This window comes from Sapajus apella, unplaced genomic scaffold (assembly GCF_009761245.1).
Source record: "Sapajus apella isolate SASKATOON/1434 unplaced genomic scaffold, GSC_monkey_1.0 scaffold74, whole genome shotgun sequence".
NCBI lineage: Eukaryota > Metazoa > Chordata > Mammalia > Primates > Cebidae > Sapajus > Sapajus apella.
Genome location: NW_022437014.1, coordinates 9597122 through 9612967, shown reverse-complemented (window position 1 = coordinate 9612967; position 15846 = coordinate 9597122). Strand labels below are relative to the sequence as shown.

At 52.7% G+C, this 15846-nt stretch overlaps 1 protein-coding gene across 1 annotated transcript in view; it reads right to left on the bottom strand.

The window, feature by feature from the left end:
* Window positions 1-3532: 3532 nt before the first annotated feature.
* The window catches only part of PLA2G4E (phospholipase A2 group IVE), a 37621-nt gene continuing 25307 nt past the window's right edge, over window positions 3533-15846 (bottom strand). Inside the window, 8 exon segments of the mRNA XM_032251203.1 lie at window positions 3533-4245; window positions 4703-4886; window positions 6520-6686; window positions 7870-8073; window positions 8607-8714; window positions 10021-10158; window positions 10707-10821; window positions 13364-13586. Of these exon segments, the coding sequence (XP_032107094.1) occupies window positions 4025-4245; window positions 4703-4886; window positions 6520-6686; window positions 7870-8073; window positions 8607-8714; window positions 10021-10158; window positions 10707-10821; window positions 13364-13586 (1360 nt within the window). The 3' untranslated portion in view covers window positions 3533-4024.

Here is a 15846-nt window from a genome sequence, read left to right as displayed (position 1 = left end):
TGCAACCTCCACCTCCCGGGTTCAAGCAATTCTCCTGCCTCAGCCTCCCGAGTAGCTGGGACTACAGGTGCACCACCATGCCCAGCTAACTTTTTTTGTATTTTTAGTAGAGACAGGGTTTCACCATGTTAGCCAGGATGGTCTCAATCTCCCAACCTTGTGATCTGCCCACCTTGGCCTCCCAAAGTGCTGAGATTACAAGCGTGAGCCACCGCGCTCAGCCTATTTTATTGTTTGTGGGGGCACAGAGTAGCTGTGTATATTCACGGGGCAGCAGCAGCTTTCTTGTTCTCGCTCTGTCCTCAGTGAAGCAGAAGAGTGGCGGATTCTCCCTGCCGTAGTCATGTTGCATCTCTTTGCAAATCATGCTCCTCTTTTTGCTTTTCTTTCTTCATACTAAACAGTCCCAATTGTAGTCACCCTTTCATCTGAACCCAGTTGTTTCTCAGGTTAAATCCTATCACAGGCAGTTCTACAAGGGAGTACCCTTAGTCGTTCAGAAATCGGTAATAAGACTCAGGACTCCCCTTGTTATATGGGACTTTTTAAAAAATCTTGATAATTTGATGGTCACAAGATTTGCTCTAGATCATGTTCAGTGGTTGGCTTTAAATGGTGATCAAGTCCAGCATTTTACTCCGAAAACTGGACTGCAGAGTGGTCAAAGGCCTGGGAGGCTCGTGCTGCGACCAGGTGGTGGCATGGCCTGTCTCTGTTGCCACTCACCCAGGTCACTGCCACCACCCAGAGGAGGGGCTTATAGGACACACAGGTGCAGATGGCTAGTTGCCTATAAATTGTCCTTCTTTCACAGCAGACCTCTGAGTTTTAGGTGGGCACATTGCCACCCACGTAAAAACAAAAAATTTCCAGCCTCCCCACAGTTAAGTGTGGTGATGGGAGTCCTGGGAAGGGAGGGTTTCCAGAAGGAAGGAGTGGTCTGCTGTGCAAACACTGAGAACAATCAAGTCAGATAAGGCCCGTACAGGACTGGTGGGTTTGGCTCAGTGCATCTGGTAGTGAGGAGACCATTGGTGACCTTGGGGAGAAGCGTTTTCCTGGGGAGGTAGCGGGGACAGGGTAACTGGTGTGTGGGAGTGGGTGGGGTGCTGGCTGCCCTTTGGGGAAGAAAGGGTGGAGACAAAGAGAGAGGAGTTTCATTTATTTTGTCAATTTCATCATCTTCATCATCTTCATTATAGGCAGAGAGTGGGAAGTGGGAGGGAGTTCCCGCTGTAGGACATCACGTGCTTGTTCTGTCAGAGCCGATGACACTTTTGTCATTTCCATAGCTAACTCATCATTTAAGTTCTCATGTATGCATAACAATCTTTTCATGGTTTTCCCCAAAACCAAAATGTAAGTTCCTGGAAAGTGGAGACTGTTTATACCTTGCTGTACACAGAGTAGGTGCTTTGTTGGTGTTAATTGCCTCTGCTTCCTCTTTAGCAATGTTTCCTGAAATATATCTGAGCTTGGAACAGCATGGATCTGTCCATGCTGCTGCACCACTAGTTGATGACATGGCTTCCTGAAAGTGGAGGAGCACCTCACCACAAGAAGAAAGCCTTGCAGTAGGAAATAAAGCTGTCTGAGGAGAGGTGGGATGGGATGGAAACAGCCTACTCACTCTCCCAGGAGTGATGAGGAGGAAGCCTGGAGGGATGAGGGCAGGGTTATGCGTATTTTGCAGCATCAGATAACAAAGCAGATGAGTAGGCAGCATTCAACTGCGTGGCTATTTTATTCCAGGCACAAATATGATGATGATTTTCATGAACCTCATTTAACAAACTTTGATGAATCCAAGGCATGGCTGCCTTTGCCTTACAATAAACAAGTCCTGTCTGTTGCTCGGCTCACTCTTTGAAACTTGAAGGAGAGTCTGTTGCAGTCAGAAAGAAAAGATGTCAAAGTGGAGGCAGCCAGTTGCTCCGGTGGAGGGAGTGCTGGTGTCCCAGGTTAGCATTACCTGGGTGGGGGCCAGTTTTGCCAGTCCAGAGCTCAGTTTATCAGTGGCTCAAGGGAGCAGTGATTCATCCGTTCCAAGCTTATGGGAGGGAGTGGCATAAATCCATGCCTCTCAAACTTTAATATGTGTAAGAATCACAGGGGGTGTGGGAGATTCCCACGAGGGCGTGGGAATCTCCTGAAAATGCAGCTTCTGATTTAACTTCTGATTTAGTGGCATAAATCCATGCTTCTCAAACTTTAATATGCATAAGAATCACAGGGGGTGTGGGAGATTCCCACGAGGGTGTGGGAATCTCCTGAAAATGCAGCTTCTAATTTAGTATAGCTGGGCTGAGGCCTGAGATTTTGCATGTCTAACCAGTTCCCCACTGCACTTTGAGTGGCAAGGATGTAAACTGGAGGCTGATTTTTCTAAACTTTTGGTACCTGTCACCACTGGTTTCCTCATAACCCAAAGACTGCTTAGGCAGCACGGTGGCCCAGGAACGGGACTCTGCCTTCTAGGATTGCTGGGTTTCCTGCAGACCTCATGTCTTCCTGCCTTTTTACTTTCACCTCTATCAGCCTGGGCCTGTCAATGGCTCTGGTTATGCATTTCCTTGGCTATGTTTCCAGCCTGAAGGGAGACCCATTGACTTTGGGCTTCTCTGTGTCCCAGCGTTTTCCTAGAGATTTGTTAGGAAGCAATCTTCAAGGATGGGTTCTTCTTCTGAGGGATAACCCAGTATTTTTTGATTAATTCTTCCTAGTTTCAGTCTCTCTGGGTGATTCTCCAAGAGTTGGAATGCACTGGCCAGAATGATGACAAGACAGATAAGAGGAATCACATTTAGAAATAAGCAATCCCATCTGGCAGCCAGAGAGATAGGGCGGTAAGACACTGATCAATGCTCTTGGAGTGGGATCTTCCATAAGCACCAACAGCTGGAGTGGGGGCACTGGATGCGTCGCCTGCCTGCCACCTGACTTTATTTACCTGCAGCCTGCCTGACCTTGCTGAACTCCATCCCAGATCCTCATTTGGTGAACCTGGGCTGTAGACTTGGGCTTTGCTTGGCATTTCTTTGGAGCTGGATGCTTGGGCATGACTGTCTGGTCATGATCATATGGATGACCAGCTGTGGAGCTCTGAGTATCTGCAGAGAGCCCCTGAAATCGACCACCTATTTGGCATTGTTGTGGCAGAGACTGGCTTGTCTCTAGGGCTCCATCTAGATCTTCCAGCTTCATGCTTGCCATTAATACCCAGATTCATAAAAATAAAAATCACAAACTATAATTGCCTATAAAAATGAGACTAGGGCCGGACTCAGTGCCTCATGCCTGTAATCCCAGCACTTTGGGAGGTGGATCATTTGAGGTCAGGAGTTTGAGACCAGCCTGGCCCACATGGCGAAACCCCATCTCCACTAAAAATACAAAAAATTAGCTGGGCGTAGTGGAGGTGCTTATAATCCCAGCTACTTGGGAGGCTGAGGCAGGAGAATTGCTTGAACCAGGGAGGTGGAGGTTGCAGTGAGCCGAGAAGGCATCATTGCACTTTAGCCTGGCGACAGAGCAAGACTCCGTCTAAAAAAAAAATCATGAAACTAGAATTGCCTTAAATTTTAAAGTGTTTTTCAGAGTAATGCATAGTGCCTCTCAGGTCCTCCTGTGCATTTCTCTAGGCCTGCCACACAAGGTGGAGGGCAGAGAGAGGAGGGCTGCCAGCCCTGGGCTCCACCTCTGAGTTGAGGTTTCTGGGTGCGCAGCCTCTTTCCCATGCTTTCCTTTCCACAGATGTGCGAGAGCCTGTGGCTACGAGACTGCCTTCTCTACAGGGAAGCACTTAAAGAAATTCCAGTGGGTATAAAACCCCAACAGGGCTGCTCTCTCTCTCTCTTTCTCAACTTTAAAAAAATTTTTATTTTTCATTAGAAAGCCCAGGACAACCCGCTCGCAACCCGTTGTCAGAGAGCAGAGCTGGCTTTGTAGTAGCCTGGTTGGTCCTGATGGGTCCTGTACATCTGGCGGTAGAAGCTGACACGGGGCAGGGGAGGCTCCCTGGGGCCTAGGAGGGACACCGGCCCTTCAGCCCCTTCTTCTTCTCCACTGCAAGCCGCAGGGCGTGGAGGAGCGTGTCCTTATTATTCAGGATGTTGTACTCGGAGAGTTTCACCAGCTTGTCGAAGGTGGCCTCCGTGTATGTCAGCTCCTTGGTGGCATAGGGAGTTTTGGGACCATAAATATCCACATGGCCATCCTCCAGCTCCTCGGGGCTTCGCTCTACACCTGGGGGCAGCAGGAGGACTTGTTATAGATTCTGTCATGTTAGGTTGGAATGACTTGTTTCCACATCTGTCCCCAAGGCCAACCAACCTGCACTCGTGGACACACACACACCCGCATGAAAACGTGTACACATGTATCCTCACACATGTACACACACACTCCTCAGGGCGGGGTACAGCTTGCCTGTTGGAGGATTGCCCTAGCCCCACGCACAGTACTGGGCACATGGCCAAATGTCAGAAAATGTAGAATGTTGAAAGAATAGGGGATGACATTCCCAGCCCATGGGGGTGAGGGAATGGGAGGGACTCTTTTCTTCTTTGTGGAAGCCAAGGTGGGCTCAGGCTGGAGCTGAGCCAGGTGTCCCATTTAGCGATCTTAGCAGATGCTGCAGGTCTAAAGGCAGCTCCAGGCCAAGCGCAGCGGGTGCTGGGAACTGAGCGCAGAGGCAGCTCACCTGGTGCCTTGTATTTTTGGAAAGTGTCATTAATGAGTGGGAAGAAAGTCACGATGGGGGCATCGGGCTCCTGGGGGTTCTCCATCAGGTAGCATTCCTTGAGGTCTCCATTATCATCTGGCAGCTCGAATTTGGGGAAGGGGATGTTCTGCACGCTGCAGTACTCACACGTTTGTTTCAGGGGCTGGAATGGCAAGAGGGTGTGTTTGGGCATTAGGAGGAGTGGGAGTGTACAAGAAACACAGAGTTCTTAGCCCTAGCTTCCTGATCTCCCTAGCTAACAACTCAGCTCCCCAACTGCTTTGCTGGTTTGTGACGGAAGTCCTTTCGATGGTGTTCCCACCCAAACACAGAGCTGGGTGGATGTGGTGGGTGGACCGGAAGGGCAACTGGAGCCAGGCCACGCACAGCCAGAGCTGGCCAGGCCTCTGTGGAATGTACATGGGCTTTGGAGCTGACGGTAGCATGGGGCTAGAAAGAACTCTGCAAGGGCGTCTCTAAAGCATGATGCTGCAGGAACAGTTCTGGCCTTAGAGTGTCAGAACCCCTCAGTTCTGCCCCTTGTTCCTCTGCTCACTAGCTGTGTGATCTTAAGCAAGTCTCCCTGTGCCTTGGTGTTCTCATCCACAACACGAGAAAGATGACAGTTGTGCCATCTCCCTCCAAGAGCTGGTGTAAGGGCCAAACGAGATGGCAGGTATGAAAGTGCATTGTTACCCATTTACAAACATAGATTGCTATCACTGCTGCCCGGTGGGTCTGCCTCACTTCCCTTCCCCTGGCTTCAGGGTAGGACTGTACACAAATAGAACTTTCCAAAGTAAATAAAAAACAAATAAAACCTCTACCATCCTGGCCAACATGGTGAAACCCCGTCTCTACTAAAAAATACAAAAGTTAGCTGGGTGTGGTGGTGTGCGCCTGTAGTCCCAGCTACTCGGGAGGCTGAGGCAGGAGAATTGCTTGAACCCGGGAGGTGGAGGTTCCAGTGAGCTGAGATCACACCACCGCACTCCAGCCTGGCACCTGGCAACAGAGCGAGACTCTGTCTCAAAACAACAGCAACAACAACAACAAAAAACCCTCTGGTCCCAGCCAGTCGTGGTGTCTCACTCCTGTAATCCCAGCACTTTGGGAGGCTGAGGCAGGTGGATCATGTGAGGTCAGGAGACTGAGTCCAGCCAGGCCAAGATGGGGAAACCCCATAAAAAAATAAAAATTAGTCGGGTGTGGTGGCACATGCCTGTAATCCCAGCTACTTGGGAGGCTGAGGCAGGAGAATCACTTGAACTGAGGTGGAGTTTGCAGTGAGCCGAGATCACGCCACTGCACTCCAGCCTGGGTGACAGAATGAGACTCCGTCTCAAAAACAAAACAAAACAAAACAAAAAACCCTGGTCCTGATTCTTGAGTGTAATTCATGGAGGGTTATATACCCTGGGGGAAGGGAAAGTGCGATCATTTTGAAAATAGGTTATTACAAGCTCTTGAATGGAATGGGCTCTGTTAAGATTATTTTTAAAAACTTGTTTTTTGTAGCTGAAGAATTGCCAAATATGGCAAAAGCTCCAAGTCAATAGTAAAATTTGAACTGGCTAAGTCAACCCCGGCCCCATGGCGTGTGAGAGCCAGCTGGCTGCCCGCGAGGTCTGGGTGTCTGACTTCCCATCATGACTGCTGCTTGGCTGTCTCTGATGCCGTCTTGAGGTTGTTGAGAGTGTGCCTCTTCCCAGTTCACAGCAAGGGAAGCCGCTGACTGCAGGGCCTGTCTCAGGAGAGGTTGCAGCCCACGCTCAGGATGGAGGCTGTGCACTTGCCTTTGTCTGGGACCCGGCACAGTAGTTGAGGTGGATGATGAGGTCGACTTTTCGCTCTGGCCTAAGGAGGGGCGGGTAGCTGGAGTTGACAAAGAACGCTGTGTCCAGCAGGCACAGGTGGTTCTCGGACTCGGTCAGCTGGTTCGGGAAACCATCCAGCACTGTGTCTGAAAGCCAAGCCTTCCGGTTACTGACACACCCAGTGCCCTGACTGACCTCTGCCAATGGACAGAGGCACCTGTGGGGACAGAGCGCCCTGACTGTAGCATCCTTTGCCTCATTCTGACCAGGACGCCCACTGAGCTCCAGTGCCCCTCTGGGTGGACTGAGGAAGAACAGCATTATCTCGGGCTTTTAGCTGGTCTTCTATGGTCTTCTATTCATACTTGAGGGGAATGAGGGGCTGAAGACCACCTGTAAATAGGGTAAACCCTGGGCCCTGAGCCAGTGTCCTATTGGCCCCACTTGGTGAGGATGAGGCTTAGCAGGCCAGGCTCAAGGAGCCATTTGCAGACCATGGCCAATTAAAATACCAAAGAAGGTGAAAGTCAATCCCTTACAGTCCCAGCAGCAGAGGCGGCAGCACTGACATGGTGCTGCAGGACCACAGTTTCAGGCCCGGCTCTGCCGCTTACCACTTGGAGGTTCCTGAGCTGGGCCACCCCTGCCCAGTTCCACGGGGGTAACACACACATTATCTTTTTTTTTTTTTTTTTTGAGACAGGGTCTTGCTCTATTGCCCAGGCTGGAGTGCAGTGGCGTGATCATGGCTCATCGCAGCCTTGACCTCCTGGGCTCAAATGATCTTCCATCTCAGCCCCCCAGGTAGCTGGGACTACAGGTGCTCATCACCATGCCCAGCTAATGAAAACAATTTGTCTTCGTGATGGGGTCTTACCATATTGCCCAGGCTGGTCTCAAACTCCTGGGCTCAAGAGATTCTCTAGCCCCAGCCTCTCAAAGTGCCGGGATTACTGGTATGAGCCACTATGTCCAGTACCACTCACATTAAAGGGCACCCCCAGAACACAACTGCAGAAAGTAAGACCCCCTGTTTCCACATTTGTAACATGGGGCCAACTTCTACCTGCTGGGCCTGTTGTACGGATTCTGTATACAGCTGCTGCGCAGGTGCAGTGAGTTAAGTACCCCCACCGCTCCCTCCTGCCAGACCTGTACAGTGTTCAAGACGACACCGCCAAATGTGGAACACCCCACGGGGAGAGGGCCACCTGGCCCAGTGAACACAGCCAGAGAAATTTTCTTATTCTTTCTCCGTGGCAGCCTTGACGGCCACATCTTTCTCCTCCATATGGAGGCAGGCCTCGAGGAGCAGCCAGGTGGGGTTACCTTTCCACTTGGAGAACTGGCCATTCTGGAGGTAGTTGGTGTGCAGCTGCAGCCCGGACAGGAAGTTGTGAAACTCAGACCCAAAGGACCGGTAGGTGAGGATTTCTCGGAAAGTATTGGAGAGCCATGACCCCGGGATTACTACCGTGGTCTCCAGGATGTTAGCATCACATTTGGGGATTTCAGGCAGGATCGGCTCGTCTTCTGCAGGGGAAGGAGGGAGGAGGGGCAGGTCATGAGAGCTGGGGTCCCCAGATTGCCCACACAAAGCCCCACAAGGTTGCCTGGCACCCAGGCTGCCTTTCACCAGTGAGCACTGTGAAAGCAGCTCATACCTTCCTTGCGGGGCTCTCAAGGCCCTGGCACTGAGTTAGGAGGACCCAGATGAGAGACACGGGGTAAGGGGGGAGGGAGTAGACAGGAAGAGGGCTGGAGACAGGTAACAATGATCCCGGAGAGGACAGGGAATTTCAAAGAGTGCCCTGTAACTGCCATAGATCTGCCCTCCTCACCTCTCCTGGCTGCTGGGAGTCTTGCTGCCCAGCCTTGCCACGGGCATCACTCACCTACAGTCACCCCCCTCCAGGCAGGGAAGACACTGTAGCCCCAGCTGCCTTCCTGTGTCTTGGGCCATAGGGGATGATGCGGAAACATGTGGCAGGTGGCCTGGTCCTCGTTTGTGATCCACACCCTGCCCCCCATCACCCAACAATGAGGGAAAGCCGGGGTTCACCCACCGATGTCATGCACTTTCTCCCTTGTCCATCTGTGGAAAAACTCCTCCGAGGTGTGTGACAGGTTCCAGGCATCCAGCAGGTTCAGGGAGAAGATGCTGCTCCACAAGCCTGGGGAGCCAGGGCCAGCGTGAGCAGCTCCACCCCACAGCCCCCAGGCCCCGCAGACACTGACGTTTGATTTCTCCCCCGGCCCCCCCAAGCCAGGCTGCTCCACAGGTGGGACAGACTTCCACCTCCCTTTCCCCTCCCTGTGCTGCTCAACACAGTGACTGAGGGTCTCAGCCCTCAGCTCTTCTCTTCCCTCCCCTGGGTGCTGGGAGACATTGTTGTAAATGTATTTAAGGCACAGCCCCAGCAGAGATTGAATGCTGGCAAGTACAGGCTCTGAGTTCAAGTCCAGCTGCCGTCAGTGAATACATGAAAAGCATCTAGGGCAGCACCTGGCACATGGCGAACACTCAGTAAATGTAAATGCTATTTGTTATTATGACTTTTAAATGTAGGACATTAGACATTGACCCGTTTGGATCCTCTGCAAGGTAGGTTTTACTCTTAAGCCTGATTAACTAATGTAAAAACCCAGGCACTGAGAGGTGAGGCCATTTGGCCACCTTTGCACAGCTAGTGAGTGAGAGGCCAGAGTACAAGCCCGAGTGCTTTGACCACAGTTTTCTAAACCACATGCTCAGCGGCATAGGTGTTCAGGGGAAGGAAAGGCCGCCGTGGGCTGGGGGCTTCTGGGGCAGCTTCACAGAAGAGATGGGCCTGAGTTGGATCTCTGGGATGGGTTAGTTTGGGATAGACAGAGGGCAGGGCACAGACAACTAATTTAAATAAGGACATGTCGAGGCTGTGACTGTGGGTCTGTTTCTGAAGCAGCCCTTTGACGGCCGCAGTGAAGACTCTGAAGGGAAGAACTCAAGTGGGCCCTGCACCCAGTGGGCCCGGCTCCTGAAGGACCGAGGTGCTTAGGGTGGGAGGCTGGGCCAGGCTTCCGTGGTGACCCTGCCCCTTACCCTGTGGTCTCCCTGGTCCCTAGGTCCTAGGGCTGGGTTGGCCCCTGGAAGCAGGCACCTGCTGCCTGAAGCCAGAGGGGAAGTGGGTGGGAGCTAAAGAAGTTTCTGCCTGAGTCTGCTATCCCCCGTGTGGTGCTGAACAGACCGCAGGGAGACTGCTGGAGACCAGCCCCCTCCAGTCCCCAGTGACCTGGGGGCTCCTGTCATGTCCTGGGCTGAAAGGGCCGCAGGGAGGTCAGGCCAGTCCTGGAGCCCTTCCGGGGCTGGCTCAGAAGCCTCTCCTAGGATGAGGCGATGCTGGCAAGTGTCCCGAGTGTCACATGCTCAGGGGCCAACCCAGGACAGCCCAGCGCTGCGGCAGCAGCCCCCTGTCATTCCGCCACTTCCAAGGCAGTCACCTAACATGTAGCAGATTCGAGACTCTGGGATCCTCTTCATCAGCCGCCCCATGAAGAACTTGGAGCCGAAGAGCTCAGAGGGGATGAAGGCCCCATACTTCTGCAGGCCCACCTCATAGGGGGAGAACTCGAACCACTCTGCACATGAAGCAGCAGGACAAGGGGTCAGTCTCAGGCCAGGAGCTGTGCATGCAGCCCAGCCCGCTCCTGCCTGCAGGCACTGGTTCCTGGGCCTTGAGGAGCCAGGGACTGGGAGGCCACAGTTCCCCCAAAGGACACACGGGGGCGCCCTTGGCCAGCTTCTGCTGGCATGGCAAGTCTCAACTTTGCAATAGGGACGGGACTGTTCATTTGTACCTCAGAGACTGTCGAATGGGACAAAGAGTGACCCTGAAGTAGGTCTCTTGAGTCTCCCCCTCTGGGCAGCTTAGAAATATCTTCATTTCATGACCTTTCTCTTCCCCAGTCCCATCAAACACATGCCCAGGGAAGCTGCAAATGGCACCTGACAGCCTCACTCATGCAGCAGGGCAGACTGGGATAGCAAAGGTGATTTCTCAGGCCGTGGGTACAGTCTGAATGTAGGTTGGCAAAGATGGGTGGGATTGGGGGACCTGGAGGTGCTGGGTGCCTCTGCCCACCAAGAAGGGACCCCCTACTTATAAATCACCAGCCACTGGTGTTACCTCTGAAGTCCTGGTTGCTTACATCATCCTTGACATTGATGGTGAGGTAGATGGGCAGGGGGTTCTGGCCGCAGCTCAAAGCAGCACGCTGATCTGACAGTTTGCATTCATTTCTCTGTGGGGAAACGGAATGGTTAAAGAGAAGCAGCAGCCCAGGGGCTGGGGAGGCAGTGCAGAATGAGGGGACAATCTGGACCCCTGCAGCTGGCTTCTGGCTCCTGAGCTCACCAGGCTGCTGTATAGCTGCAGCGGACACCAGCCGGAGCACTCTTAAAAGGCACCCGTGGCATGCACACCACCTGCTCAGGCTGTCCGCCACCAGACAGGGGCCGGGACCCGGGACTGGATCCACAGTTTAGGACAGTCCTTCAGGGTCTTGGTCTCAGGGGCCAGCAGATAAAAAGGAAGGGGTGGGAGAGGCTGACACTGACCCTTTTCTGCCCCATCGCCTTCCCTCTGCTAGAACTGGAGCAGCTCCATTTTTAGCAGCTCCAGTTTTTTAAAAAAAAAATCATTTTGGCATGTTGAGCTCCCTCAATTGAGAAGTAAAAAGTTGAGGGGAAAAAGTTTCCCTCCCTCCTTCCCTCCTCCCCCCCCTCCCCCCTCTTCCCTTCCCCCTTCCCTCCCCTCCCCTTCCACCTCCCCTCCCCTTCCTCCCTTTCTTCCTTTTTTTAACAAAAGACTTAGGACTTGAGCACTAGATGGTGGCTGAGGTCCCTCTAATCCCCAGAATGGGGAGCCTTGCAGATCAGCCCCGGCCACAGGCAACCTCCCAAAGTGAATCAGCCACTGCAGATAAGGCAGAATCAAGGTCTTAGAGGGCTAGACTCTGACCCCAGCCCATACAGCTGACTTCTGGGTGACCAACCCTCGTCACCCAAGTGTACAAAGGCTACAGAACCCGTGTGGGATGGTAAACACATGTATATGCCCAATGACATGTGGGTATCCTTTGAAAGCAAACAGGGCTATAACTGGGCCCAGAGATCCGGGCATCACAGAGCCGATGGTCCTGGAAGTAAAGTTGTAGGCTCAGGGAAGAGCCAGTCCACACTCACTGTTGAGGGCACCCAAGGGCAAGGGTCTCCTGCTGTGGGCAGAGAGTAAGAGCAGAGGCCTCCCAACATCAACCCTGCCCTTGCTTTCCTGGGAACCCCGCTCCTTCCCACCAAACCCCCAGAATGCCAAGACTCCTGATATCAGAAGACTCAGTGCTTCTCCTCATCATATGCGGCACTCACGATTGTTACAATATTGTTGAAAATGTTAACCGGCACTTACTGATGCAATCCCCACTTAAGGAATAGTAAAGAGCAGGGCCTGGATTTCAACCCCGTCCTGCCTGAATCCCAAAGCCGATGCCCTTGGCCTCTGCCTGCTCCACTTCATTGGTAGGGAGGACGGGCTAGGTGGTGGGCTGCACAGGGGTAGGGTGCGTGGGATCCATCAGAAGTGGTGAGTGCCTGGGGTTGGAAGCCACATCTGATTCCTTTCTGAATCCCCATTTGCCAGGGCAGTTCCTGGCATGCAGGAGGTACTTGGTTAATTTAATTGAAGGAATGAGGGAAGATTGAAGATGAGGATCAGGTCGCTCTCAGGTGCTCAAACTGTCTGGCTTTCTGGAAGATGGGACCAACTATTGTAACAAATAATTTGCAGCAATAATTTTCTGGCAAGTCCTGATTTGAATTCAGAACTCCCCAGGCGCCTTTGGAGTGGCGCAGAGAACCACGGGGCTGGCAGAGGTTAGGTGGGAAGCTCTGCTTTGGGGCCAAGCAACCGCCAAAGTTGGTTCATCTTGGCTTGTGCAGCCTAAAGGGCACGGATGTCGGCTGAGCCCGCTCTGAGGTCCAGAATCACAACACCCCTTGGGGATCCCTCTGCTCTGCCATGTGTCCAGCAAGGGGACCAGCCTGTGTTGGGTCACAGCTCTCACAGCACCAGCCACACCACACAGGCTGCTCCTCTTCTTGGGCACATGGTAGTCAGATCACTAGATCTCAGAATAGGAAGGAACCTCATTGGACCCATTGGTGGTTATGAGAACAAGTCCTACAGACCTCCAACTACAGGGTGTTGTTGACTAAGGATCCCAGCTGCTGTGTTCTGAAATCCACAGCTGAGTCTGTGCTGAGGCTGCACTTCCTGTTCCTGAGTGTGGCAGGGTTACCGAGGCTGGCCCGTTCTGGGGGATGCAGGACTCCCGTGACAGCCAGCTGCAGCCGGAGAACCCTGCAAGGGCCTTGCAGGACACACCACGGTCTAGAACGCTTCCACTCAACCTTTCTTCCTCTCCCTGCTCCTAGGGTCAGCCTCGCTTCACGATGTCGTGCTCTCCAGTCTTCCCCAGCTCCTCCCCGTGTTTCCCTCACAGGTGTCTTGGCATGGCTCTCCGAGGACATGCTACCTCTTGGCAGAGTTGCCTCCAACATGAGGGTCTCAGCCGTCCTCTAAAGGTACACGGGAGACAATCCACCACCTCCCTCTGTTGTACATTCCGACACCTTATGGGTCTTCCAGCCCAAGGATATGTCCACAGGTCTAACCTAACTCCCTGTGCGCAATGGAAGTCCTGACTCCCCTGAGGAAGAAAGGGAGCCGGACATCAGCCAGGGCAGGAGGAGAAGCTGAGCACCCAGGAGAAGCTGAGCACCTACCTCGTCCCCCAGGCAGCTCTCTATCAACAGGCCCCAGAAGTCGGTGAAGGTGACCCTGTAGCCTTCCTGGCTGCGCTGCCGTAGCTCCTCCTGGAATTTGAAGAGCTGGTCTGGAAACAGGTAGGGTAGCTTGTCCTTTACCACATGTCTCCGGGCCTCGAAGATAGCCGGCTCCAGGTTTTTGGAGGACCAGTCAGGGTCCCGGTACAAGGTAGCCATGGTCCTGCAGAGGGACAGGCGTGGCTGATAGGGCTGCCCCGGCCCCTGTCTCATCAGTCCTGGACCTGGGCAGGAGGGAAGGCAGGCAGGCCATTGGGACCCCTAACCTGCCAGGAGGAGAAGTTGGAGGAGGAGAGGCGAGGCAGAGGCCTGGCAGGTGGCGAGGAGCAGGGAAGGTGAACACTATTACTCATAATCAAATTGCTACCAGTTTTCCAATGCCCACTGTGTGCCAGGAACAACAGCAGTTAAGATGAAGCTTCCGGATCCAGATCTTTCTGGATCAAACGACGTCTCACCCTCACTAGCTGTGTGATCTTGGGCAAGCTACTTAATCACTGTTCCCTTCGGTTCTCCTGTCTGTGGAATGGGGAGAATTACAATAATTGTACCTACTTCATAGAGTTCTGGTGACGATTACACGTGCTAAAGTGATGTCAAGTGGTTAGAACAGTGGGTAGCACAAAATAAACGCTGGAGCTGACATTTAAACCCAGGCTTGGCTGATTTCAGGTCCTGGTACTTTCTACTCTGCCACGTGAACTCCCATAATTCTGATGTTGGCAGAAGATTTATTTCCCTTTCTCTTTTTAACATACAAGTTGGCTGTTGGGGGAGCAAAACAAAGAGGTGATCCCACTAGCTCTGGTTCTGGCCTCTGTCTGCCTGCCCTTGGCCTGGATCCAGCTTTTCTATGTCAGGACAGGAAAGGGTCCGTTTCATTCTGCGCCTGAGAACTACCACCCTGGCAGGGGAGCTAGTCTGCGGCTGTGCATTTATAGAAACAGCGGCCTCTTCCCTCACAGAACTTGTTTTTGGAAGGTGGGAGGTAGTCAGGAGATTTTTCATGCACCCTGCTCTCTATAAGCTTCACCCATTAATTTTGTACTCTAAAAGAGCTTCCAGAAACCATTGCAAATGAGTTTTTAAAAGAATACGGCTTGTGCTTGCCCCAGGCCAGGGGACCGCACCCATCCCACGCCAGCTCGGCCTGAGTTCCTCCTGTTTCCTGTCTACCCCACAGTAGTCCAGGAGGATGCAGGAGCCCCTCAACCTACCGTAAGCAAGTTACCTTCTTAACCTGCTACCCGGGGCAGCCATGTGGCATGGAGGTTAAGGATGTGGGCCCGGGAATGGGTTCAGATTCCACTCCACTGCTTTATTAGCTGAGTGTCCCTGGCAAATTGCTTTGTTTCTCCAGCTGAAAAATGACAGCACCTCCCTCATAGCTTTTTGTGAGGAAGAAACAAAAAAGCCGTAGGAAGCTGGCAAGAGGCAAACGGCTTCTTCTGTCTTATCTGGGCTGATGCCTCTGCCCCTGGGGGACGCGTGTGGCACAGGAGCCCTTGGATTCCCCAGGCCCATTCACATCCACTTGCTCACATGGGGGCTACCCAGGGCTCCTCCAGTATATAAGGCACAGCAAGGGACCTCGGGGTTCACAGGCCCACCAGTCACAGACAGTCATGGCCCTGCTCAATATGCCTAACAGGCCACCTTGACCCAGGGCCACAGGAGGACTTTGATGGGCCCCACAAAAAATATTTATTTATTTTTTAATTTTGTTCTTTTAGAGATAGGACCTCCCTATGTGGCCCAGCCTGGTCTTGAACTCCTGGCCTCAAGCAGTCCTTCTGCCTCTGCTTCCCAAAGTGCAGGGATTACAGGCATGAGCTACCATACCTGGCCACATAAAACATATTAAAATTTGTATTTAATGACTGTGTTATATGAAGACAAATATATTCACATTATTTATTAAAACATTTTCTTCAACCTTAAAGTTGGCTAATGAAATGATTCTGATTTTAAAAGAAATTAACCTATTTTTGTGGGCCCCTAAAAGTACAGTGGACCACAGACATCGTGCTTTCTGTGGGTAAGCTGACCTCACCCTGGCCTCCCATGGGGAAGCCCAGTGCTCAGCATCCGGCCGTGCCCATCAGCAGAGGGTGAGCAGGAGGGAGCTCAGCCCTGCCCATTGCATGTCCCCAGCAGCAAGGGGTCATGTACCTGAGTCCATACCACAGCCCCAGGGAAACAGTAACACCAGGAAAGGCCAGTGCACAAGGTGTCTCTGGCATACTTAGTGGGAGAGCCTCTTACAGCCACCGCATGAGGTCAGAGCTATTGTTATCCCCACTGTGCAGACACACAAACTGAGCCTTCTAGGAGTCAAGCTGGATGCCCAAGGCCACACCGCTGCACGTGGGGCGCTCCCTGGGCTTCAGGAGTCACTTTATCTCGGGGTGGGAGGTGGGAGG